The sequence below is a fragment of the Phyllobates terribilis genome, unplaced genomic scaffold, assembly GCF_046119375.1.
Source record: "Phyllobates terribilis strain yellow unplaced genomic scaffold, ASM4611937v1 Scaffold_1__5_contigs__length_1240528914, whole genome shotgun sequence".
Lineage (NCBI taxonomy): Eukaryota > Metazoa > Chordata > Amphibia > Anura > Dendrobatidae > Phyllobates > Phyllobates terribilis.
This window is the reverse complement of record NW_027362761.1, coordinates 1,159,610,513-1,159,638,184: the sequence shown is the minus strand read 5'-3', so window position 1 is coordinate 1,159,638,184 and position 27,672 is coordinate 1,159,610,513. Positions and strand designations below refer to the sequence as shown.

Sequence of the window (27,672 nt, the reverse complement as noted above, 5' to 3'; positions counted from 1 at the left end):
TCTAGTGTCACCCTGTCTCAACTACCATCCCTATATTGGCTCTGCACCAATTGCCACAAGTGTGTCTTGCCCTGTCTTTCCCTGGCTTATGGCTAAGGCTAGGGATGGGAGGAGATGAGCACTAGTCGATCTCCACTAAACACTATAGACAACAAGGGTAGACAAACAGGGGCAAAATTGCATAGCTTTAGACGCCTCCAAATATGTACACAGCCTCAAGCTCCAAAGAGGATAAAGTACTGCTCTTGATAAAGTCTCACAAGTAGTAATGAATATAGTCGGCACCTCCCTGTCAGACACACCAGGTAATTATAAGCCCAGGCAAGAGAGCTAATTAGCCAGAGGGAGGTAGCCACTAGGTCCTAGAGAGAGCCTCTCATCTAAGAAGATGTCTGTAATGCCAAACGTAGAGATCTCCTGCAACCAACTGCAGGGCACTGTCTGTCCCCTCTGATACACCCATGACAGTACCCCCCCCCTACGAATGGCCTCCGGACACTCAGGATTGGGTTTCTCAGGAAAAGAGGTGTGGAATGAGCGAACCAGTCTGGGAGAGTTCACCTCTGACGCTGAAACCCACATCCTCTCCTCTGCACCATAGCCTTTCCAGTGCACCAAGTATTGTAGAGAACGACGTTGGAGACAAGAATCTACAATCCTCGAAATCTGGAACTCCAGATTACCATCAACCATTACTGAAGGCGGTGGTAGAGGTGAGGGCTCAAGAGGTTCCACATACTTTTTGAGTAAGGACCTGTGGAACACATTGCAGCCCTTAAGGGCCTGAGGAAGTTCAAGACGAAACGCTGCTGGGTTAATGATGGCGGTTATTTTATGGGACGAATGAACCAAGGTCCCAGCTTCCAAGAAGGAACTTTCAATGTTATATTACTGGTAGACAACCACACAAAGTCATTCACATTCAGGTCCGGACCTGGCAAGCGTTTTCTGTCAGCCATACGTTTATACCTGTCTCCCATGATCTTTCAATTACTCAGAACACCCTGCCATACCGAGGAGAGCGACAAAGCAAAACGTTCCTCCTCAGGAACTCCTGAAGCTCCTCCCTCACTAAAGCTACCAAACTGTGGGTGATAACCGTATGCACAGAAGAACAGTGACCTGCTAGTGGATTCTTGCCGATGATTATTAATGGCAAATTCCACCAGTGGTAAGTAGGATGCCCAATCCCCCAGATTTTCGGAGATAAAACACCTGAGGTAGGTCTCCAAGTTTTGATTGACACACTGGGTCTGACCATTTGACTGAGGGTGGAAGGCAGAGGAAAAAGACAGCTGCACCCCCAGTCGAGAACAGAAGACCTTCCCGAATTTGGAAAAAAACTGGGTCCCCCGATCTGACACCACTTCAAAGGGAACCCCGTGAAGCTTCACAATCTCATTTATGAACACCTGAGCAAGTGTCTTGGCATTTGAAAGTGCAGGCAATGCAACAAAGTGAACCATTTTACTGAACCTATCTACTACCACCAAAACCACCGTTTTGCCTGCAGAAACCAGTAGGTCAGTAATAAAATCCATGGACAAGTGTGTCTATGGCCTACTAGGGATAGGTAGCGGAAGAAGAGAACCAGATGGGCGGGTATGCGAAACCTTGGAACGCACGCAAATACTACAAGTGTAGCACCCCGAGGACTCGGCTGCTACAGGGGTATTGCACCTCGAACCAGAGGTGTGGTATTCCACTCCCGGGTAAGGATGGAGTGTGGAACAGAGCTCAGTAGGCTGCATGCACCACACTCACCCCATTTCCGGGGGATAGATCAACGGTACTCCCACCAGATAGATGTGCAGGTACGACAGCGTCTGTCCCTGGCTGGAGTGGGAGGGGGGGGGGAATATCTCAGTGGTGTAGGAGCAGACAGGGGAGGGACTCTGGGCATAGGTAGGAGCCCATTGGGTGCTAGTCACCTGGGCTCGGGTGTCAGAAGGGAGTATAAAAGGTGGGCACCATCTTGGATTAGGGGGAGTTCAGGCAGGAGGAGAAGAGGAGAGGAGCTCAGCCATAGAGGGCTGACAGGGAGCTGTGGCTCAGTCCAGGCCCGGCTCCAAAGCCAGGCCTGAAGTGGAGGCCTGAAGCAGAGAGAGAGAGAGAGAGAAGTAACAGGAAGAAGGAACAGAAACACCAGGAAAGGCCCAGAGACGCAAGTGAAGAGGGAACCCTGAGATCCCACGGAATAACGGGTGAAGGGTTGGCAGAACAGGGTACCGGATCCCAAACTGGTGGAGGCCAATTATCCTCAGCCAGGAACCGGAGGTCGTGGTCAAGTCTTGGCGCGACCCCTCACCATATCCACCAGGAAGGCACACCATATAGGGTCAGGGAAGCCGGGAAAGGTTTCGCCACCAAAAGGCCCGAGGGAGCCGGACAAAGGTGGGTCCCTGGTGGGGACGGCCAGTAGGAAGGAAGAGAGGGGAGCCCTGGACCACGCTCTGGAATTGCCTGGGAGTTGGCCGAGTCCCTGACCTGGTGGACGCAGCATGACTCGGGTGGTCCTTACTGTGCACAAGCGACCTGATAAAGAACTGTGAGTAAAGCTTTTGAAACTGCACTTCACGCCTCCGTGTTTCGTCGCGGCACCTGCACCATCAGTACTGGGACACCCGCACCATCACTCCCATCATCAATCTCCACACTAGCTGCCCTGAGGCAATACTCCTCCCGTGGGGAGTCACCCCATACTGAGCTGCACAACCAACATCAGCCTCAGCGGTCTGCAGTGCAGCGGCGGTCCTCACTGACCGCAATCCACGGGTGGCGTAGTCGAACTCTATAACATCTATAAAATTCCGCCACTTAGTTTGACACCCTGGGCACGGACCGGGTCACCGCCACGAGGACTACTACCCCTATCGGATCCGGCTCCGGGTATTCCCCGCATGCGCAACGCTGCCCAACATGGCCCAGGGGGCGCGTCACAAGCAGTGGAACATACCTGGCGGCGTCGTTGCATAGTGGTCCATCTCCAACTGTGCAAGAGCACGCACTTGATTTCCAGAACAGACTGCCACTCTGGCTTCTTTCCATACAGTCTGCTTTGCTCTGGCTGCTTAGGGCGACGCCCGCTGAACTTCCTGTTTCTTGTAGCTGCTGCAGACACACCCCTAATGCGTCCTCAGCCTATTGCTGTCTGTCACCTGGTATTTTAACCAGCTCCTCCTTGGAATCCATGCCTGAGCATCTTGTTCTGTCAGTTGGCTTCTAGTCACTGATGTGCCAGGTCCTGTCTATGTTTCCTGCCTTGCGGTATCAGTTCCCGCGTCTGAACTGTGTCCTGTCTGTGTACTCTAGCCAGCTGTCTTTCTGTCTTTCCTGGAGGCTGTATTTCCAGGCCCGTGTGAACACGCTCTTTGCCTGTTCGTCTCGCCCTCTGGGGGCCGCATACCCAGACTCGCTCCTGTATTTGTTGCAGTACAGTTCCTGTCTTAACTGTCTCCTAGCTTCCTACCTGTTTTGTCTTTATGTCCGTTTGCTCCCTTTTTCTGCAGTGTCTGAACCAGCACTTGGCTTTACCTAGGCTCTCTCCTGCATTTTGTTGCAGTAACTGTTCTTGTCTGAACTGTCTCGTAGCTTCTTACCTGTTTTGTCTTTATGTCCGTTTGCTCCCTTTTTCTGTAGAATCTGAACCTGCACCTAACTTCTACTCGTTGTCATTGTACTTCCGTTTGTGAGTTGGAGTCCTTTCGCTACTTCTTTGCAAGTACCTTGTGTGTATCTGGTTCTGCCTTTCTTTTCCAGTCTGTTCTGTGTGAACAGAGCCCTGTCCCCTTTGCTTTGTCTTTATTTACCGCTTCGGCGATTTATCTCTGTCCTGTCTTACTTACCGCTTCGGCGGTTCCTGCCCGCTCAGCCTTGTCCACCGCACTTGCGGTTTTGCTCTGCTCAGCCCTGTCCACCGCTTCTGCAGTTTCGCTCAGCTCAGCCTTGTCCACCGCGTCTGCGGTTTTGCTCTGCTCAGTCTTGTCCACCGCGTCTGCGGTTTTGCTCTGCTCAGCCTTGTCCACCGCATCTGCGGTTTTGCTCTGCTCAGCCTTGTCCACCGCGTCTGCGGTTTTGCTCTGCTCAGCCTTGTCCACCGCATCTGCGGTTTTGCTCTGCTCAGCCTTGTCCAACGCGTCTGCGTTTTTGCTCTGCTCAGCCTTGTCTACCGCGCCTGCGGTTTTGCTCTGCTCAGCCTTGTCCACCGCGCCTGCGGTTTTGCTCTGCTCAGCCTAGTCCACCGCGTCTGCGGTTTTGGTCTGCTCAGCCTTGTCTACCGCGTCTGCGGTTTTGTTCTGCTCAGCCTTGTCTACCACGTCTGCGGTTTCGCTCTGCTCAGCCTTGTCTACCGCGTCTGCGGTTTCGCTCTGCTCAGCGTTGTCTACCGCGTCTGCGGTTTTGCTCTGCTCAGCCCTGTCCACCGCGTCTGTGGTTTTGCTCTGCTCGGCCTTGTCCACCGCGTCTGCAGTTTTGCTCTGCTCGGCCTTGTCCACCGCGTCTGCGGTTTTGCTCTGCTCGGCCTTGTCTACCGCACCTGCTGTTTCGCTTTGCTCTGCTTGATTACCGCATCTGCGGCTCTGAACCCGTCTCCCAGTCTGTACTGGACCTTACCCAGCCTGCACTCTAGCCTGCCTGTTCCTGTATTCCCCGGTGTGGGTCAACAGCCGTGTCCGGGGTCTGACCTGGAGTGGCACCTGGTCCCTCTGCTCGGTTCCTCCCTGGTGCACTGGCGTCGTATGCCGTCGTGCGACATTGGCCGGATCGGGCAGATACTTAGTTACGCCCCTCCAGGCACTCTCCGGTTCATGGCACAGTGGAAGCACTAATCACGCACACGCCAGTCAGTCCGGGCGTGTGCATTACAAGCAGCTAGGTGTTCAATCACATCCCGATGCAACCCCGGCCACCAAAAACAACGAGAGAGAAGGTCCGCGGTTACCTTACCACCTGGATGCCCATCAAGCACAGAATTATGATGTTCCTTAATTACTTTGCGGCGCAGATCAGATGGTACAAATAACTTTCCTGAAGGGCAGGAGGCAGGGGCGTCCCTTTGTGCCTCCAACACCTCACCCTCCAGTTCAGAATAAAGTGCCGAAATAACTACTCCTTTCTGTAATATCGAGGCAGGGTTCTCATGGTCACCACCACCAGGGAAGCTCCGGGACAAAACATCAGCCTTGACATTCTTGACCCCTGGACGAAAAATGACAAGAAAATTGAACCTAGTAAAAAACAGGGACCATCTGGCTTGCCTAGGGTTGAGAGGTTTAGCTTACTGGAGATATGACAGGTTCTTATGGTCAGTAATAACAGTAATACGATGGCCGGCCCGCACCCTCGAACCAATGTCGCCATTCCTCGAACGTTAGTTTGATCACCAAAAGTTCCCTATTACCCACGTCATAATTTCTCTCAGCAGAAGACAATTTTTTTAGAAAAGGCGATGCATGGATGCCATTTACCAGGGGACGAACCCTGAGAATACAGCCCCAACCCTGACATCCGACGCATCAACCTCCACAATAAAGGGTTGAGAAACATCGGGTTGACTGAGTATAGGTGCAGTGGCAAAATGATTCTTTAAGGAAGAAAAAGCATAGAAGGAAGCATCCGACCATTTGGAAAAATCAGACCCCTTCTTACTCATGTCAGAAAGGGGTTTCACAATAACAGAGTAATTTTGGATGAATTTCCGGTAAAAATTAGTTAAGCCCAGAAAACGTTGTAGAGCCTTCAGGTTCTCAGGAAGTTCCCAGTCAAGGACTGCACGGATCTTCTCCGTACCCATCCGAAAAAAAACTGAACCTTCTGAACAGTGAAAACACATTTTTCTAATTTGGCATAAAGTTTGTTATCCCCCATAATATTTGGAGCACCTGCTTAACATGCCCCCGATGAGTCTCAAAATCAGGCGAGTAAACTAAAATATCATCCAGATAGACCACCACAAACCTCCCCACCAAATGATGGAAAATATAATTTATGAAATGCTGGAATACCGCAGGTGCATTAGTCAAACCAAAAGGCATAACCAGACTCTCGAAATGTCCTTCCGGGGTATTGAACGCTGTTTTCCATTCGTCCCCTTTTCTGATTCTAACCAGGTTGTAGGCTCCCCTTAAATCCAACTTGGAGAATACCTTAGCTCCCACAACCTGGCTGAACAAATCAGGAATCAGAGAAAGAGGGTATAGATCACGGATGGTAAATTGATTTAATTACCGGAAATCTAAATAGGGACGTAGACCGCCATCTTTTTTTTTCACAAAGAAGAAACCAGCCACCACAGGCGAAGATGAGGGTCTAATATGTCCCTTCTCCAGACTTTCCGCAATGAAATCCTTTATGGCTTGTCTCTCAGGGCCAGAAAAATTATACAGTCTGGACTTCGGAAGTTTAGCTCCGGGGGTCAGGTTAATAGGACAGTCATAAGCACTCTGAGGAGGCAAATCCTGACACCCCCTCTCAGAAAAAATGTCCTTAAAACCAGACAGAAAAGCAGGTAATGTTTCCGTAGAGACAGTAGCAAGGGAAATATCTAAACAGTTCTCATGGCAGTAATTTCCCCATTCAATAATCTCCCCGGTTTGACAATCCACCAACAGGTTATGTTTAACAAGCCAAGGGATACCCAAGACAATCGGTGTGGGAAGATTGTCCAGGACATAGCACGGGATTATTTCACAATGAACTGACCCCACCCTCAGTTTCACATTATGTACAATATGAGTAAATGCTTTCTGTGCAAGTGGCGCCGAGTCGATGTTGAAAATGGAAATAGGTTTATCTAAAGTGCAGCAAGCAAGACCACGAATTTTCACAAACTCAGCATTCACCATGCTGACTCCGCCTACACTGTCAACAAACACACAAATTTTCTCGGTTTTGCTCTGTAGCACCACCTCTGCTGTCAAGACAAAGCGGGAACTGCAGTTTGGCCACAAATTCACCTCTGGTTTATCCAATGTTATGTTCTGCTACCAGAGCTAAGGAAAGAGAGGAGATCTGTCCCTACGATAGAACTCAGCTTAATCCCTACGATGTAACAGGGAACCTGATCCTGCGATCAGACCTGCTAAAGTCCTAAGCTAGTCTGTACGGAGACCTATAGATGTGGGGAAGGAATCCCTACAAGTACTAAGGACTGGGAGGAATATGGGACACCTCCTAACAGAAATAGTAGCAGACAGACGAACAAACAAAATATATAGAACATAGAGGTCAGTAGACCAAGCAAACTAACAGAGCAAGACACAGAGCACAGGCTAGCTAGAAAGTAGATATACAATGAAGTCCAGCAAAGCCAGAAGGGCGGAGCAGGATTAAATAGGCCAACAAGGTCATGTGACCAGCAAAGGAAAAAAAAACCTAAGAGCAAGGTTCTAACAGTACCCCCCCTTCTAAGAGGATCCTCCGGATCCCCTAGGACCAGGCTTATCAGGAAATCTCCTGTGAAACGCTCTGATAAGTCTGGACGCGGAAACATCATCCGACCTCACCCAAGAGTTATCCTCGGGACCGAAACCTTTCCAGGCCACAAGATACTGCAAACTACCTCTATACCGTCTAGAGTTAAGGATGCGAGAAATTTCATATTCCCCGTCCTCCACCACCGGAGGAACAGAGGCAGAGGCGTCACAATCCGATACAACAGCTTTTTTCAACAGAGAGACATGAAATACCGGATTAATTCTCCAGGAGGTAGGAACCTCCAACCTAACAGCAGATTGGTTGACAACCTGAAGCACCTTAAAGGGCCCTACAAACTTGGGACCCAATTTCTTTGAAGGAATCCTCAACCGCAGATTCCTAGAGGACAACCAAACCATGTCACCAACAGCGAACAAAACCTCCTGTCGTTTCCTATCAAAGTAGTCTTTAGATTTTCTGTTGGCCTCCTGAAGATTACCACGCACATCCGTCCAAACTCTCTCCAAATCACCGGAAAAATTCTCCTCCTCAGGCACGGCAGATCCCAACTTGGAGAACGACCCAAACGACGAATGTCTCCCAGAACAACAAAAAAAAGGCGAACAACCAGCAGAAGAAGATGTATGATTGTTCAGAGCAAATTCAGCAAGTGGCAGAAACTCAGACCACCCCTCTTGATTGTCTGCCACAAAACAACGCAAGAACTGCTCAACATCCTGGTTTTTCCTTTCTGTCTGGCCATTAGATTCAGGATGATATCCGGACGAGAACGACAAATGAACTCCCAACCTATCACAAAAGGCACGCCAAAAACGAGCCACGAACTGAGGACACATATCAGAAACAATGTCAGTAGGAACGCCATGAAGTCTGACAATTTCCTTGACAAAGGCCTTAGCGAGAGTTTTAGCGCAGGGCAGTTTGACAAAAGGAACCAAGTGACACATCTTGCTAAAACGGTCCACGACCACCCAGATGACAGTAAAACCCTCAGAGGGGGGAAGGTCAGTTATAAAGTCCATAGCCAAATGTGTCCAAGGAGCACTGGGAACCTCCAAAGGACAAAGCAACCCCGCAGCAGGAGTATGTGAGGACTTAGATCTAGCACATATAGTACATTGACGCACCCACTTAATGACTTCCTTCTGCCATCCAGGCCACCAAAAACTGCGACCCACCAGTCTCTTGGTCTCAGAGATTCCGGGATGACCTGCCAACCGAGATTCGTGACACTCAACAAACAAATCTCTCCTAAAGGTCCCAGGCACAAACAACCTCCCATGAGGAGTGTTAGAAGGGGCATTCTCCTGTGCTTTAAGAATCTCATTTTCCAAAACGGAGTCCAAAGCAGCTATCACAACACCTTCTTGTAAAATGTTCTCCTCTTTCTCAGCACCGACTATGGGAGAAAAACTGCGAGACAAGGCATCCGCCTTAACATTCTTAGTACCAGGGATGTAAGTAACGGAGAAATTAAACCGCGAGAAAAACAGTGCCCACCTAGCCTGACGGGCATTCAGGCGCTTGGCAGCATCAAGATATATCAGATTTTTATGATCCGTAAGAACCTGAACGGGAAATTCCGCACCTTCCAAGAAGTGGCGCCAGTGTTCAAATGCGAGTTTAATAGCCAATAATTCCCGATTACCAATATCGTAATTCAGTTCAGTCTCCGAAAATTTTTTTGAAAAAAAGGCACAGGGATGTAATCCATCCCCGTTATCCTGAGACAATACTGCGCCAACCCCCACAGAGGAAGCATCAACCTCAACCAAAAACGGCCTAGTAACATCAGGCTGCATAAGGATGGGAGCAGAGGTGAACCTCTCCTTGAGATACACAAAAGCTTCAATGGCCTCAGAAGACCACTGAACCGCATCAGCACCTTTCCTGGTGAGATCAGTCAGAGGTTTGACAATACTAGAAAAATTTTTTATGAATTTTCTATAGTAATTGGCGAAACCCAAAAACCTCTGTATCGATTTCAAACCAATAGGCCTAGGCCATTCCTGCACAGCCTGAACCTTAACCGGGTCCATCTCAAAACCTTTGCTGGAGATAATGTAGCCCAAAAAACTAATTCTCTGTACAGCGAACTCACATTTCTCCAGCTTAGCAAAAAGCGAATTGTCCATTAATAACTGTAATACCTCACGCACGCTCCGCCAATGAGACTCCAGATCCGGCGAATAAATCAAAATGTCATCCAAATACACAACCACATTTTTACCGATCAAAGGTCTAAGGATGTCATTAATCAGATTCTGAAAAAATGCAGGAGCATTAGTAAGACCAAAAGGCATAACCAGATTCTCAAAATGACCCACAGGAGTGTTAAAAGCAGTCTTCCATTCGTCACCCTCCTTCATGCGCAACAGATTGTATGCCCCCTTAAGGTCAATTTTAGAGAACCACTTGGCCCCCATTAACTGGTTAAACAGATCAGGAATCAATGGCAGTGGGTAAGGATTGCGTACAGTAATTTTGTTAATCTCACGAAAATCCAGACAAGGACGTAAACCGCCGTCCTTTTTTTTTACAAAAAAAAATCCAACCGCCACAGGAGACTTAGAGGGCCTAATGTGACCGGCGGCCAAACTTGTCTGTATGTATTCCTCCAAAGCCTTCCTCTCAGGAATAGTAAGGTTAAATAAACGACTTTTAGGAAGAGTCGCTCCAGGGACAAATTCAATAGAACAATCATAGTCTCTATGGGGAGGCAAAACCTGCGATTCCTTCTCAGAAAAAACTCTCCAAAAATCCTGAATAGGAACAGGCAATTCTCCCCTATCCAAAGCTGCAATACGCCCATTACAACACTTGTCATAACATTTATGGCTCCAGGATTTAATTTCACTGGTAGACCAATCCAGTACAGGATTGTGAAATTTTAACCAGGGCAATCCCAATATTACTGGAGAAGGCAAGTTATTCAACACTACCAAATCCAATTTCTCATGGTGAACACCATTAATAGTGAGAGGAAATTCACAGACCTTGAGAGTAATATTCTTCAAAGGGGAACCATCCACAGAAACCACAGCAATGGGGGATGATAAAGGTTCAGGTTTTAAATTGAGTCTTTCCACGAATCCCCCATCAATAACATTCAGAGTAGACCCACAATCGACAAACACCCGAAATTCCATTAATTTTTCCTGAGCAATCGTGGAAGCAGCTTGGAATTTAAACAGGCAATACGGGCATGACTGACCATTTTTTTTTCTTTCTTCATACGAAGCTCACAGCCTTTAATCAAATGACCAGATTTTCCGCAATAGAAACACAAGCCTTCAAAAAATCGACGGTCTTTTTCTTGAGAGCGAGGTGCCACCGATCCAATCTCCATCGGTTCACCACTGTTAGTACACACATTCTCATAACCAGAAACTGACATAGCAGAGGATTTGCTCTCATTAACCCTTGCACGCAGTCTTCTATCCACCCGTATAGCTAATTGCATAGCCTATTGCAAATCTTCAGGTGTAGGATAAGCAATTAGCAGGTCTTTAACCCTTTCACTGAGCCCAGCAAGAAATAGACTTTTCAGAGCAGAATCGTTCCACCCTGTTTGAGTAGACCAACGACGGAAATGAGTACAATATTTTTCCACATTACCTGATCCTTGTTTTAAACGTCTCAACTCAGTCTCAGCTGATGCGACACGGTCAGGATCATCATATAATAGTCCCAAAGCAGGAAAAAAACTATCCACTGATCTGAAGCATGTATCACTAGGTTGCAAAGAAAAGGCCCATTCCTGAGGCTCTTTGCGCAAAAGTGACATTATGAACCCTACGCGCTGGGATTCATCCCCAGAGGACTTAGGTCTCAAACGAAAATACAATAAGCAAGCATTTTTGAATGAAAAAAATTCTCGGTGTTCACCAAAAAATAAATCCGGCAAACATACCTTAGGCTCCAAGAAATGTGCTCCAGGACAGTCACTCACGTGCTGACGGAGCTCGGCCACCTCCAGAGAGAGTCCCTGCAGGCGATTAACCAAATCCTGAACCGACACCATGATGGAACAGAAAAATCTTTCCTTAGAGAATTTGCTGGCTGGACTTACTGTTATGTTCTGCTACCAGAGCTAAGGAAAGAGAGGAGATCTGTCCCTACGATAGAACTCAGCTTAATCCCTACGATGTAACAGGGAACCTGATCCTGCGATCAGACCTGCTAAAGTCCTAAGCTAGTCTGTACGGAGACCTATAGATGTGGGGAAGGAATCCCTACAAGTACTAAGGACTGGGAGGAATATGGGACACCTCCTAACAGAAATAGTAGCAGACAGATGAACAAACAAAATATATAGAACATAGAGATCAGTAGACCAAGCAAACTAACAGAGCAAGACACAGAGCACAGGCTAGCTAGAAAGTAGATATACAATGAAGTCCAGCAAAGCCAGAAGGGCGGAGCAGGATTAAATAGGCCAACAAGGTCATGTGACCAGCAAAGGAAAAAAAAACCTAAGAGCAAGGTTCTAACATCCAACTCCAGACTACCAAGAGTTAATCAAGTCTCCTTTTGTTTAGGAATTGAAGGACAGGTCCGAACAAAATGTCCCTTTTTCCCACAACAAAAAAACATAAGATGTATGATGCAGAGACACCCCCTAACTGCATAAGCTCCTCCTGCTCCCCCAATACTGGTTCACCCCCAGAAGACTCCCCTTGAAGAGGTACACAACCCTGGCAAGAAGGCCCCAGAGAGGGTGGTCTCACCCGTTTATCCCAAAGGCGTCTATCAAGACGTATGGCCAAAGACATGGCAGCCTCCAAGGACTGAGGGGTTTCATATACTGCCACGGCATCTTTCAACCTTTCAGTAAGCCCCTCACAAAGGGCTGAGTCATTCAATTTGGAATCCGTCATCCATCTACGGAATTCCGAACTGTAAGTCTCCACTGACAGATTCCCCTGCTGAAGGAGATGTAGCCTGGACTCAGCCAAGGTGAATCGGTCAGGGTCATCATACATAAGGGCCAGAGCACCGAAAAAACCCTCCACAGACTGGAGACAAACAGAGTCCTGTGGTAAAGAAAACGCCCGTTGCACCTCATTTTCGCAGGAATAGGGACTAAGTTTAAAATACAGTTTCCAGGCCTCATTGAATACAAAAAACTTGTCCCTACCTTCAGAAAACCTGTCCGGGACAGCAACCTTGGGTTCAGGCTGGGCAGGTCGACCTGCAGAGACCCCCATATTGGCATCCAGTAGCCGTTGATGCTGCTGCTGCACCTCACCGCGGAGGTCATTCACCTCCAGAGCCAGCCTGTGCAGCCGCTCGGCAACTGAACCCATACCAAGGGAGAAAGGAAAAAAAGGTCCACACCCAAAAACAAACAGAGAATAAAAAAACCAAAATGTCAGTTTTCTGTTTTTTTTTTCCTTTGCAAAACGTGCTCGGATAATGTCACGCCAGGTGTGGGAAAGACTTATTGCGACACAGAGGGAAGAGGGAAAGGGAGCCCAGACCTCCTAGTCTTGTCTAGTGTCACCCTGTCTCAACTACCGTCCCTATATTGGCTCTGCACCAATCGCCGCATGCGTGCCTTGTCCTGTCTTTCCCTGGCGTAAAGCTAAGGATGGGAGATTAGCACTAGTCGATCGCCACTAAACTCTATAGACAACAAGGGTAGACAAAACAGGGGGGAAATTGCATAGCTTTAGACGACTCCAAATGTGCACACGGCCTCAAGCTCCAGAGAGGACAAAGTACTGCTCTTGCTAAAGCCTCACAAGTCGTAATGAATGTAGCCGGCACCTCCCTCTCAGACACACCAAGTATTTATACACCCAGGCCAGAGAGCTAATTAGCCAGAGGGAGGTAGCCGCTAGGTCATAGAGACAGCCTCTCATCTAAGAAGATGTCTGTAATGCCAAACGTAGAGATCTCCTGCAACCAACTGCAGGGTGACTGTCTGTCAGCTCTGATACACCCATGACACTTGATAATTCTCTGATTTCATGATTCCTTTGATACAGTCAAAGCCTCCAGTACCAGCTGCAGCAAAGCACCCTCACAGTATTATGAATCCTTCACCATGCTTAACTGTTGGTAAGGTGTTCTTTTCCTTATAAGCTTCATTGAGCCATGTTAAAGAAATGGTTAATTTCTAGCTTTTGTAGTGTTTCAGATATATTCAGTCTATTTCAGAATAATGCAAAGGCATAAAAGCATGACCTTTATACATACTAAAAAATTGGCCTATGATTATCATCTGTGTCCAAATCACATTCCTTTCTATATCAATTCGTGGAAGTATCAATTCGTGGAAAAACTCCCTAAATGTACTATCAATAGCATTTCCAGGAATCATCCCAAGGACAAGTTGTTTACCAAGGTTTGACAGGTTTATTTGTGAGAACGGACATTTCCCACATTATCCATCATAACAAACTGATAATGTTTTGACAAGTAATTTTTTGATCTGAGTGTCATGTGCTCGCACGCGTTCTTGTCCCTTGCAGGATCCTATAGAGACCCAGTCTGTCTGGTGATGAGTAGCGTTGAGCGAATTTGTTCGGCATTTCAAATTCGGGTTTGTGTTCGGGATTCCGGCTTGTTAACGCCAAAAAATCAGCTCTGCTCACGAATATCCCTGATTTGCCATGCTGTCACGCAGATAACATCTGTATGACAGCGTAGCAAATAAGGGATGTGCATGGGCAGAGCCAATTTTTTTGCGCAAACTACCAGAACCCCGAACACGAACCCGAATTTGAAATGCCGAATAAATTCACTCAACACTAGTGATGAGGTGAGATTCTGTTGAGACATACCTGTGTGTCTGTTTTACTGATTCTTCATCTTTGAGTACTCAAGCTAAATTCTAGATCTACCTGAGAGACGTACACAAAATGTTGCTTTGCATTGCCAAAAAGCTTTATGTTTGTTTCATCTGTCCCCAGAACATTTTCCCAGAAAGATTGTTTTTTGTCAAGGTACTCTTTGGCAAAAATCAGTCGTTCCTTTTCATGTCTTTTCTTCAGCAATGGTTTCTTACTTGGCTTTCGTCCATAAAGCTCTGCTTGGTTTAGTGTGTGGCATATGATACTTGTTGAAACCCTGACCGCAGACTGTTCCAGGTTGGCTTTCAGGTCTTTGGATGTTTGACGTTGTGTTTTTCCCACCATTCGCACCAACGTTCGAAGACATCTCTTGTCAATTTTCCTCTTTCCCCCCCATGTCCAGGGAGGTTCTTGATGGTTCTATGCTTCGCAAACTTCTTAATAACATAGCGCACTGTTGAAACTGGGATGTGACTTTGGAAGAGACTTTGGAGGTCTTGTGTTTGCTAATAACAGCAGTTCTAATGTCCTCAGAAAGCTCCTTTGTCTTCCCATTGTGACAAAGGAACAGGGCCTACCATGTGGCTTTTTAAAACACTGAAGTCATTATTTATTGGCTAATTCATGCCACATTGGCACCGACAATTAATCACAGGTGAATCTCTTTTGTGATTTACCACAGGCGAGTCAAAATGTGTTTCCATACTAAATTAATGTGAAGGGTACAATACCAGTGACACAGCAAGCTTTAGGTTTTTCTATTTTTCCCTCCCATTGTTTTTTGTTTTAAATTATTGTTTACCATTTGCTCTTTTGTATTTAACATGAGTCTCTATACAGAAAAACTTTCTCTTGATTAATTTTTTTTTCAGGAGATATTCCACATTTTGTACTTAAACTTCATAGGAGCCAATAACAATGAGCAGGACTGTAGGTAATAGAGGACATTTATCCAGACGAAAATCAAAACATGGAGCAGACTTTCCACTTATTCACCAACATGCAGGATAGAAATCCAAGGCCCTGGAGTGGCAGATGAAATGGAGTGCTTAATAAGTTGACAAGCCACAAGGTCTCAGCTTCATTAGACCTTCCTAACAACAAAATGAACGCAGGGCTGCAACTTTTTACAGTCAGCTAAATAAGTGCTACATTTCATCTTGACCTCCGATGCCCTGGAAATCTTCTATCCTGTAGGAAAAAAAGATGAAAAGGTTACCGATTTCTTTTTACATATGGTCTCTAAAAAAAAAACAAATGAGATTTTAAGGCTGTGGTCACACAAGCGTAGATTTTCTCATGAGAGAAAATTGGATCAATTATGTTAATGACACTCCGATCAAACTCTGATTCGAGTGTCAGCTTACGGTGATCCAATTCTCTCAAGTGACAACCGTTTCACAGGTGAGGAGAAGATGGAGAACAAAACTTCTCCATCTTCTCCATTTTGTGAGTCTGTGGAACCCATAGACTTGAATGGGTATGGGACAACCGATCTGCGCTGCAAAGCACAGCATGCTGCGGTTTAATTCTCATGCCGAAATGATATGAGAAACAAAGACACATACAGCCATAGCAGCAGTAAAATCCTCCTGACAGGTTCCCTTTAAAGGGAATCTGTCACCTGGTTTTTGCTATGCACTCTCTGACGAAGCACTTGCGAAATGCGAATTGGATGGTGAGGTGGAGGATACACGGCACGTTCTAGCGATATCGTGACCTCGGGTTATACACAGTTCAACATCTGAGCGCTGCTAAGATTTGCAGCAAAGAAAATTGTGATTCTATCGCAACTGCTGCACCCAGTAAACTAAGTGACTGACCCTACATCATGCTGCCGTCAGATTACATAGCAAAAACCTGCTGCCAGATTCCCTTTAATATTATGGGATATTATATGATTACATAAGCCTTTGTGTCCCCATGTGAAATGTCCCGAGAAAACAGTGCAGCACATAAAGTGACATTACCGCTGGCTCAGCCGTAGATAAGAGATGACCTAAGTTTGTCTGGGGAAGCTTAGTTTTACACTTCAGGTGCAGATGGAACTTTTCAAAAAGTATCTAAAATAACAGAAACAGAATTATAACTTCATAACACTAAAACATAATATGTGGTCCCATCTGTGTTACTACCTCCAAGGCATTGCACATTTTCAATCAGTCTAAGACTGTTGAATTAGCACAAAATATACAGTTATATGAAAAAGTTTGGGCACCCCTATTAATCTTAAGCTTAATGTTTTATAAAAATAGGTGTTTTTGCAACAGCTATTTCAGTTTGATATATGTAATAACTGTTGGACACAGTAATGTTTCTGCCTTGAAATGAGGTTTATTGTACTAACAGAAAATGTGCAATCTGCATTCAAACAAAATTTGACAGGTGCATAAGTATGGGCACCCTTATCATTTTCTTGTTTTAAATACTCCTACCTACTTTTTACTGACTTACTAAAGCCCTTTTTTTTGTTTTGTAACCTCATTGAGCTTTGAACTTCATAGCCAGGTGTATGCAATCATGAGAAAAGCTATTTAAAGAGGCCACTTGCAAGTTGTTCTCCTGTTTGAATCTCCTCTGAAAAGTGGCATCATGGGCTCCTCAAAACAACTGTCAAATGATCTGAAAACAAAGATTATTCAACATAGTTGTTCAGGGGAAGGATACAAAAAGCTGTCTCAGAGATTTAACCTGTCAGTTTCCACTGTGAGGAACATAGTAAGGAAATGGAAGAACACAGGGACAGTTCTTGTTAAGGCCAGAAGTGGCAGGCCAAGAAAAACATCTGAAAAGCAGAGAAGAAGAATGGTAAGATCAGTCAAGGACAATCCTCAGACCACCTCCAGAGAGCTGCAGCATCAACTTGCTGCAGATGGTGTCACTGTGCATCGGTCAACTATACAACGCACTTTGCACAAGGAGAAGCTGTATGGGAGAGTGATGCGAAAGAAGCCGTTTCTGCAAGCACGCCAAAAACAGAGTCGGCTGAGGTATGCAAAAGCAAATATGGAGAAGCCAATTTCTTTTTGGAAGAAGGTCCTGTGGACTGATGAAACCAAGATTGAGTTGTTTGGTCATACAAAAAGGCGTTATGCATGGCGGTAAAAAAACACAGCATTCCAAGAAAAACACTTGCTACCCACAGTAAAATTTGGTGGAGGTTCCATCATGCTTTGGGGCTGTGTGGCCAATGCCGGCACCGGGAATCTTGTTAAAGTTGAGGGACGCATGGATTCCACTCAGTATCAGCAGATTCTTGACAATAATGTTCAAGAATCAGTGATAAAGTTGAAGTTACGCATTGGATGGATCTTTCAGCAAGACAATGATCCAAAACACCGCTCCAAATCTACTCAGGCATTCATGCAGAGGAACAATTACAATGTTCTGGAATGGCCATCCCAGTCCCCAGACCTGAATATCATTGAACATCTGTGGGATCATTTGAAGAGGGCTGTCCATGCTCGGCGACCATCAAACTTAACTGAACTGGAATTGTTTTGTAAAGAGGAATGGTCAAAAATACCTTCATTCAGGATCCAGGAACTCATTAAAAGCTACAGGAAGCGACTAGAGGCTGTTATTTTTGCAAAAGGAGGATCTACTAAATATTAATGTCACTTTTCTGGTGAGGTGCCCATACTTATGCACCTGTCAAATTTTGTTTGAATGCAGATTACACATTTTGTGTTAGTACAATAAACCTCATTTCAAGGCAGAAACATTACGGTGTCCAACAGTTATTACATATATCAAACTGAAATAGCTGTTACAAAAACACCAATTTTTATAAAACATTAAGCTTAAGATTAATAGGGGTGCCCAAACTTTTTCATATAAATGTAGCTGGATCCTCTGCTTTCTGACAGACAGAGGGGAGTCTTTAGCATAGGGTTTTTGTTGCTTTCACATGTGTAGCAACAGTTGAATAAATAAATATGTATATATTTATATATCATATATATACTGTATATCTATCATAAATCTATATATATATATTTAGTATGGTAGATCTGCTCACTTGGCTGTACGTGGAGGTAGATATGGAACATTGTCTCTTTAAATTTTTAGTTGGTTTATTAAGCAGCATAAATCAATGCACAGTTCATAAAAATAAACACAGCCGATCTGGCTTAAACGGCGAAACAAAGTAAGAAAATGTCCGACAAACTCCTTGAACCAGCCTGGGTCCGGCCACTCAGGATTTAGCAAAAACCATACAGTTCAGGTTAGCACAAAACAAACACAGGCTCCTCTCTTTGGCGCTGGCTTCCAGATACTGAACCACACTTGAGTCACAAGGCTGGCTATTTAAAGCCCAGACCACTTTCTGGGGTGGAGATATGGTGGATGGCCTCCCGCCCACACTTTAGCCATCCACCAATAAAACATGCCCTTTTAAAGCTGGCTGTTTAGCCCTCTCTGCACCTACTATACAAGAGAAGACTTCCATGTTTCACATCACTGAAGCCAACAGCCTCAGTGAAATAGATCTCCCCTCCAGTATTCTGCCAGTGACTTTGTCACATATCTCCCCCAATCCCTGCCCAAAGCCAGCGGTTTTGGCACCTTCCCCTGCTAAACAGGGAAGTCTGGACAGGGCATCTGCGTTACCATGTAGTTTCCTGGGCCTGTGCTATACATGAAAACTAAAGTCCTGGAGCGCTAGAAACCACCTAGCAACTCGGGCATTCTTCCGCATCCTTTCCTCATCCATCTAAGGGGTGCATGGTCTGACACTAACCTGCCATCAAGTGGGCAGTTTACACCCTGAAAAGGTAATACCTCAGGAGAACTTCCGGCCTAAAAGGCAATACCTAAGGGTGTAAACTGCCCACTTGACGGCCAGGCATTCTTTTTCTACGATGGTGTAGTTTCTTTGACAGGCAGAGAATTTTTGGCTCAAATACAGGATGGGATGTCCCTCCCCATTCACTTCCTGGGACAACACGGCTCCTAACCCGATTTCCGAGGCATCCGTCTGGACCACAAACTCCTTATTGAAGTCAGGAGCAATCAAGACCGGCTGCTTACACAGGGAGAGTTTCAATTCCTGGAACGCTCCCTTCACTTCCTCAGACCATTTGGCCATCGCTGTCTTCTTCCCTTTAAGCAGGTCAGTTAGGGGTGCGGCTATCATGGCGAAATTCGGGATAAATCACCGATAGTATCCCACAATTCCTAGAAACGCCCGAACTGTTTCTTGGAGGCCGGTTGCGGCCACTTTTGAATGGCTTCAACCTTCTTCACTTGCGGCTTTATTTTGCCCCTTCTGACGATGTAGCCCAAGTACTTTACCTCTTCTTTTCTCATACCCCATTTTTTTGGGTTTACTGTAAAGCTGGCCTTCCTCAGAGCATCCAGTGCCGCCTGGACCTTCTGTAGGTGACTTCCCCAATCTGGGCTGAAGATCACGATGTCGTCCAGGTAAGCGGCGGCGTACTTGTGCGAGGCTAGGATCTGGTCCATGGCCCCCTGTAAGGTAGCTTGGGCTCCCCTGCAGACCAAATGGCATCCTGGTGTACTGAAAGCACCCTCGCCAAACTTAGACACTTCGTTTAGTTTTTTTGTAATCGTTACAGAAGCGAAATTCTCCGTCCAGCTTCGGTACAAGAACAACGGGTCTGGACCAGCTGCTCTTAGTCTCCTCGATGACGCCCAGGCTCAACATTCCATTCTCCGCACCTACTTGGAGTTCACCTCGCGTCGGGCTTTGGGGATTCGATATGGCCTCTGGTTCACCTGTCAAGATCTCATGCTCCACAACCTCTACATCCGGTCAACTCCAAAAACAGGTCTCGGTTTCTCTGCAGCAGTTCTCGGCACTGTTGTTTTTGGGCAGGTGATAGTGTCTCTGCCACTGTGACATCCTCGACTCTGGCTTCAGGATTGGCCCCCAGATACGTAGCTTCCTTTGGTTCCCTATCCCGCCACGGCTTAAGCAAGTTGATGTGGTAGATCTGGTACAGCTTCCTTTTTCCTGGCTGGTGGATTTTATAATTGACTTCACTCAACTTCTTGACCACCTCGTAGGGCCCTTGCCACTTCGCGAGAAATTTACTTTCAACCATGGGTACTAATACTAATACCCAGTCTCCAGGGCTGAACTGTCTCAGCCTTGCCGCCAGATTGCAAATCCCCGCCTGGGTAGGAGGCCTGTAGGAGGCTCTCCTTCACAGTTGGCATCACCCTCGTGATCTGGTCCTGCATTTAGGCCACATGCTCAATGATGCTCCGGTGGGGTGTAACAGCAGGTATGGCAATAAGCAATCCCAGTCTCGCCCATCCTTCTCCACGACCTTCTTCAGCATAGACTTCAAGGTCTTGTTGAATCTCTCCACCAGGCCGTCCGTCTGCAGATGTTATACAGACGTCTGGAGTTGTGTAATCTGGAGAGCCTTACACAACTCCCTCATCACCTTAGACATAAAAAGAGTGGCCTGGTCTGTCAGGTTCTCGTTTGGCAGGCCCGTCCGGGAGAAAATATACACAAGCTCTCTGGCGATACTCCTGGCGGAGGAGTTTCTCAATGGTACCACCTCCAGATACCAAGTTGCATAGTCCAACACTACCAGGATGTACTGGTGCCCCTTGGCAGACTTGACCAGAGGTCCAACAAGCTCCATGTCAATCCGGTCAAATGGGACCTCTATAATGGGCAATGGCACTAGAGGGATTCAGAAGTGAGAGACATGGGAGCAGTTATCTGACAGGTGGGGCAAGACAGGCAGTAATTAATCTCTCTGTTACATCCATGCCAGTAAAACCTCTGCAGGACCCGCTCTTGAGTTTTTTCTACTCCCAGATGTCCACCCAAAATATGAGAATGGGCCAAGTCTAACACCCTACGTGTGGCGCCCCTGAGGGTTCGGTCGCCACAGAGGTATTGCATCTCATCCAGAGGTGTGGTACCTCACTCTCAGGTAAGGAAGGAGTATGGCTCAGGACCCTAACACTGCATTCACTACACCACATTTCCGGGGGGACAGGGCGAGATTGCTCCTACGGTAGAGCACAGTCCCTGATCCCTGGCTCTAGTGGGGAGGAACCACTTAGAAAGGGGGAACTATGTAGTGGATAGGGTGGAGGACGTAGATCCTGGGAGCACTGGAGTAGGAGGTATAAAAGTAAGGAACCATCTTGGTTCAGGGAGAGTTGGTTCAGAGAGTTCAGTCGGAAGACAGGAGCAGAGGCTCTGCATGAGCTCTGCTCCACAGACAGGCCTAGCACTGAGGCCTGAGCCTGAGAGAGAGGAGAGGGAGCAGGACGGCTCCAGGAATGAGGAGAGAAGGGACCCTAGGGGTACGGGCCGTGCAGCAAGCCACCCGTATGCCCGCTGCTACAAGGAGGTAGGGGGGTCAGGCCAGAAGAAGGGAACCGGTCCCTCAACTAGCACAGAGCTACAAGGCCCAACTAGGAAACCGGAGGCTGCAGCATTTCAAGTACTGCAGGCCACAAGTCCACACCAGTACACTAAGAAGGTAGCCACATAGGACCCAGGGGACGGAACATACGTCGCCCACCAAGGCCCGAGGGTACCGGATAGAAGTGGCGCTGGGTGTGAGGTGCAGGAAGAGGCCAGAGGAAGGTACACAGAACGGGGTCCTGATAAGTGCTCTGAAAATATCTGAGGGTGGACTGAACCCCTCACTGAGTACGCACAGCACAACGGGGGAAGATTGCTTGGCACTTGTAATCTGAACTACAACAACAGTGAGTAAAGATCCTGGGACTGCACTATCTTGTCTCTGTGTTCCTTGTAGCGCCAGCACTCACAGCACTAGAACGCCCTGCACAATCATCATCATCCAGTCACGCTGCCCTGAAGCTACACTCCTCCTGTGGGGAGTCACATCACCTTGCTGCACATACCACCAGCTTCAGCGGCGGTTACCAATAACCGCATTCCACAGGTGGCGTAGTCGGACATTAACATTTGAACACATAGACTACCCCCTTGGTTTGACTGCCCTGGGTCACGGACCGGGTCGCCGCCACGGTGACTACAACCCCCAGCATCTACAAGGCCCGGCTCCGGGTACCCCACGGCCCAGGGGGCGCGTCATACGCCTATAGGGACCCGCCACCACCAACTGCTCTACCACTTCCCCTCTTGGTTTAGTGACCCGATAAAGTAGTTCCTCATTTAGTGTGAAATATGGGAACCTGGTGTCAGCCCCCAGCTCCTGAGCAACCCCATTTATCACAGACACATTATCAAATGCATTTTTCAATGTGGGGTACTGCATCTGAGCAGCACCAAAATTCCCCCCAAGAAACACCCAACTCAGGAATCTCGGCCTCTTGGGTCACTGTCTCGTCCTCATCACCAGCAAGGACACACATGGGGAATTCACCCATCTCAGACTGCATTGGGGATTCAACATGGTGGGACCGGCTCATTCCTGAGTCATGTGGTATGCCGGCTTTCTGCCATAATTCCCAGAACAGGATAAAGTCCCGCGCCATTATCACTGGGTGTAGCAGGTCCTTAACTACTCCCACCTCATGGGACTTAGCATTGCAGTTTGTTTCTATAGTCACTCTGACAACAGGGTAGTCTTTGGAATCCCCGTGAATACAGAAGACGCCTACGTTTTTCCCGGGGATCAGCCGGTGGGGGAGTGTGGCCCTTATCAGAGTCACCAAACTCCCTGAGTCCAAGAGTCCAGTCACCAGTATCCCATTTATTGTTACGGGACATGCCTGCGGCCCCGCACCAGGCTGACAGTCCACACTGCAGGCTGGATGGGCATAATACAAATGGCGCCTCCCCATGCTGCAGTCCATCTGTTCGGAGGACATAGGACAACAGGCGGCAATATGTCCGGGATTGTGACACCTCCAGCAGGTCAACTTCTTGCCAGCGACTTTTGGCAACCCCTCAGCGACCCCTTGGGACCTCAAATTCCCCCCAGTGGTGGCTCTACTACCCCTCATTTGAGATTCGGGCTCCTTCTGGGTACCTCAGTACGGGGATGCAACAACGCCCGGTTTCCTTTGGGACCTTTCGACCACCTGGTACCTTTCTACTAAACCCAATAGGTCAACTGCATTTCGGGGGTTCCCCTGGGCAACCCAGGTCTGCACCGGTCTGGAGAGGGAGTGGGTAAATATGTCCATTACGACCCGCTTTACCATCTGGGCTGAGGTGGAGGACTCCGGCTACAACCACTTCTATAGCAGATGCAGCACGTCAAACATTTCGGAGCGAGGAGGTTTATCATCGCAATACGTCCAGTGGTGGACCTTTTGAGCTCGGACAGTCACCCCTGAGTGTGCTAGTATCTCAGTTTTTAGTCTGGAATATTCCTAGGCATCCTGTAAGACCGGATCATAATAAGCCTTTTGGGACTCACCAGTCAAATAGGGGGCCAGCACCTCCGCCCACTGCTCCTGCGGCAGCTTCTTCTGCTCTGCTACCCTTTCAAACACAGTCAAAAAGGATTCCACATCTCCCGGTGTAATTTTTTGCATCTTACCGGGGTCTTATCGCTTTCTGGGCGTATGTGTCGTCATAACTTGGAAAGGGGCTGCCGGCCTGCCCCAAACCGCCTCTGCGAGCAACTCAATCTGCTGTTGCTGCAGTCAGTACTTGTCCTGTTACTGCTGCAGGTGCTGCTGCTGCTGTTGTTAGATCTGTTGCATCAACAACTTACTCATCTCCTGATAAGCCAGTTGTTGCTGCTGCTGGACCTTCACAAGGTGTTTAAGAGGGTCCTCCATGCTGTCTGACTCTGCCTCCTGGCTCACTGCTGCCATCTAGGACATGCGGTTTCTCCTGTAGCAGTCACACGTGTTAGCTGGGAAAGCAGCCCGCACTTCTAACACCACCTGTGGTAGATCTGCTCACTTGACTGCATGTGGAGATAAATACGGAACACTGTCTCTTTAAATTTTCAGTTGGTTTATTAAGCGGCACAAACCAATGCAAAGTTCATAAAAATAAACACAGCCCATCTGGCATAACAGCAAAACAAAGTAAGAAAATGTCCGGCAAAGTCCTTGCACCAGTCTGGGTCCGGCCACTCAGGATTTAGCAAAACCATACGGTTCAGGTTAGCAGAAACAAACACAGGTTCCTCTCTCTGGCGCTGGCCTCCAGATACTGAACCACACTTGAGTCACAAGGCTGGCTATTTAAAGCCAGGCAACTTCCTGGGGTGGAGATATGGAGGATGGCCTCCCACCCGCACTTTAGCCATCCACCAATAAAACATGCCCTTTTAAAGCTGGCTGTTTAACCCTCTCTGCACCTACTATGCAGGAGAAGACTTCCATGTTTCATATCACTAAAGCTAACAGCCTCAGTGAAACATATCTCCCCTCCAGTATTCTGCCAGTAACTTTGTCACTATATATATATATATATATATATATATATATATATATATATGTGTATATATATAATATATACACAGTTTGCAGAGTGCTGTTGCATAGTGTTTATGTATATTGTATTGCAGCCACAGTATATTTTTACCAGCTTATTCATTTATTATAGGTAATATATGCTGTATATTTTGCAATGTGCATTCACTATAAAGGTGGGTGTCTGTACCTCCAATGTCTCCAATCCAACCCACTGACATTAATGCATATTTGAAAATAATGCTATATTGGAAAACTTACCCATATCCATATACTAAGCAGGACCCATCAATATCAGTATGTGGCCAACAGGGTCCTAGATGATCTACGCAGTTCATTTGAGGCCAAGGTACAGACAGAGGTTAGTCTTTAGTAAAGAATACCAATCAACAGAGGTCACCTTGTAGTTGGCAGATGGGCTCACATAAGTTGATCAAATGTGTGCAAAGGACTTCACTTTTTTACATGTGCAATAGAGATCCCTTGTCCAGCGCCCAGGCCAATATTCCATGGCAGCTGGATGGGAGCCATATGGACCTCCTCTTACTTGTCAGCAACCAGCGTCTCCTCTTTTGATTACCTGGTGCAATGTCATGTGTGTAACAACAATGATATTGTGCCAGGCCGGTTAATCAAGAGAAGCCAGAGATGCTGGAGGCGGTTTCCAGAGCTCCCGTCCAGCGGCCATGGTGTAGTAACCTGCTCACTGGCTCAGGGTCATGAGAATCCATTCGCTCATCACTAGTGTGTAGCAATAGTGGAATCCATGTCCGGTTTGCTGAAGGATGTTACATAGTGTTTGTATTTATTGTGTTACATAAACAATATTTAAAGCAGTTGTTCCCTTTCAAAAATAACTTTTTCCTGATGCAGACAAACAACAGAAACTGGAAAAATACAGAACTGGCCCTGGGGAGGGTTAGTAAGTGCAGTTTGTTTTTTCAACTAATTGCGTATTTGGGAAAAAGTTTTCTGAAATTGGACAACCCCTTTAAGGTGTGTGAAGCAGATAGGCTTTAAATGGTAGGTTGTTGCAGAAGCCCACTATTCATCAGCTAGAAATGACTCAATTGAAAGTAAAGCGTCACTGAGATCCCGATCAAGGAAGGAAAAAGGGATCTGACAAAGACGTCAGTCCTACTTCGACACATTGTCCAAGTAAAGTTCAAATCTCTAGGTTATATCTACTGAAAGTCTGTAATTGTTTAAAGTTGCATTTACACCGGCCGATAATCCGTCACATTCTAACGTTAAAGACCCATAGTTTATGATACTTGTGTAATGTAAATGGGTAGAGCGATTGAATGATGTGTCCAAAAGACGAAGTTACTTACCGGTAACGGGATTTCTCAGAGCCCATGACGGCACCACGGAGAGAGGGGATCCGCCCTTCAAGGACAGGAAACCAACAGATAAAAAGGGCGGCACCTCTCTCCCGCATCAGTTGTTTACAGAGCACAGAGAGGACCCCCGGGTTAGTAACACAAATGTTAACATTTTTAAGGAGCTTACCAGACACTACCTTTGACTAAACATAGGTAATAAATAAATGTGCACACCCATGCGTGAAGGGAGGGAATGTACGGGTGGCGTCATGGGCTCTGAGAAATCCCGTTACCGGTAAGTAACTACGTCTTTCTCCTTCCCCCATGACAGCACCACGGAGAGAATTGCAGAGAAGAGTCGTTTAGGGAGGGACCACCGCTTCCAGAACCCTTCTACCAAAGGTAAGGTCCGAAGAAGAGGTTAGATCCAGCTGGTAGTGCTTAAAGAATGTAGAAGGGGAAGACCAGGTTGCAGCTCTACATATCTGCACCGGCTTTCTCCGCCCAGGAGGCTGCCACTGCCCTAGTCGAATGAGCCTTTAAATCCTCCAGGGCGGTCTCCCCGCTTCATGAGTATGCCAGGGAGATGGCGTCCCTTATCCACATTGCCAGTGTGCCCTTGGAAGCTTTCTGTCCCTTCCGAGGTCCCTGGAAGCACTGGATAATGTACTGGATAATGCACCTTCTGACGTCTAAGGTGTGTAGGTCTTCTTTCCCCCTGTTTTTAGGATTTGAGCAAAAGGAAGGGAGGATGACCTCCTGTGATCTGTGGAAGTGTGATCCCACCTTAGGAAGGGATGCTGGGTCAGTCCTAAGTGTCACCCTGTCCTCTAGAATTTGCGTAAAGGGGGGCCCTGCTGATAAGGCTTGTATGTCGCTAACTCTACGTGCCGATGTGAGGGCTACTAGGAGAGACGTATTAAGAGATAGGACTTTTAGAGATGCATTCGCTAAAGGTTCAAAGGGATGTTTGGTTAGGGCTGAAAGAACTAAATTTAAGTCAAAAGGGGGAGTATTCCGGGAGGGGATAGGCCTAGACCTGTGTGATGCCTTGATGAACCTAGAAATCCACCTATTTCTGGCCAGGTCGCAGTAATATAGGGCTCCTAGTGCCGCAATCTGAACCTTTAGAGTGCTTGTGGTCAGACCCCGCTCCAACCCCTTCTGCAGGAACTCTAAGATGGAAGTAATGGGGGCCTCCCCTAGTACCTTCGAACCCGCAAATGAGAGGAATTTTTTCCAGGTTTTACTGTAAAGTCTGGTGGTTACGGGTTTCCTACTCTGTAGTAGAGTGGAGATTAAATTCGGGGAAAACCCTCTATCCCTTAAGAGGACCCTCTCAAAATCCAAGCTGTCAAGTGTAGATTTGCTACCTGAGGGTGGAGGACCGGTCCTTGGAAAAGGAGTTCCGGAACCTCCGGAAGAACCCAGGGGTCAGAGGTGGACATTATCCTCAGCCAGGAAAACCAGGGCCTCTTTGTCCAGAAGGGGGCTATCAGAATTATGTTTGCCTTGTCTTCCCTGACTTTCCTCAGAACAGTCGGAATCAGAGCGATAGGAGGAAAGGCATAGGCTAGCTGGTGGTTCCATGGAATTGAGAAGGCATCTAATGCCACTGGGTTTCCCTTGGGGTTGATTGGGCAGAATATGTCCACCTTTTTGTTCCGCCAGTTGGCGAATAGGTCTATGGAAGGGTTCCCCCAAAACTCCGTGATTTGGTTGAACACCAACTGATTCAGCTC

General features: G+C 47.1%; 1 protein-coding gene across 1 annotated transcript in view; it reads right to left on the bottom strand.

Annotated features, from left to right (window-relative positions):
• The window catches only part of POLN (DNA polymerase nu), a 180,980-nt gene that overhangs the window by 100,261 nt on the left and 53,047 nt on the right, over window positions 1–27,672 (bottom strand). The window contains exon 10 of the mRNA XM_073662265.1: window positions 16,205–16,297. Within this exon, the coding sequence (XP_073518366.1) occupies window positions 16,205–16,297 (93 nt within the window). The remainder of the gene's footprint in view (window positions 1–16,204; window positions 16,298–27,672) is intronic.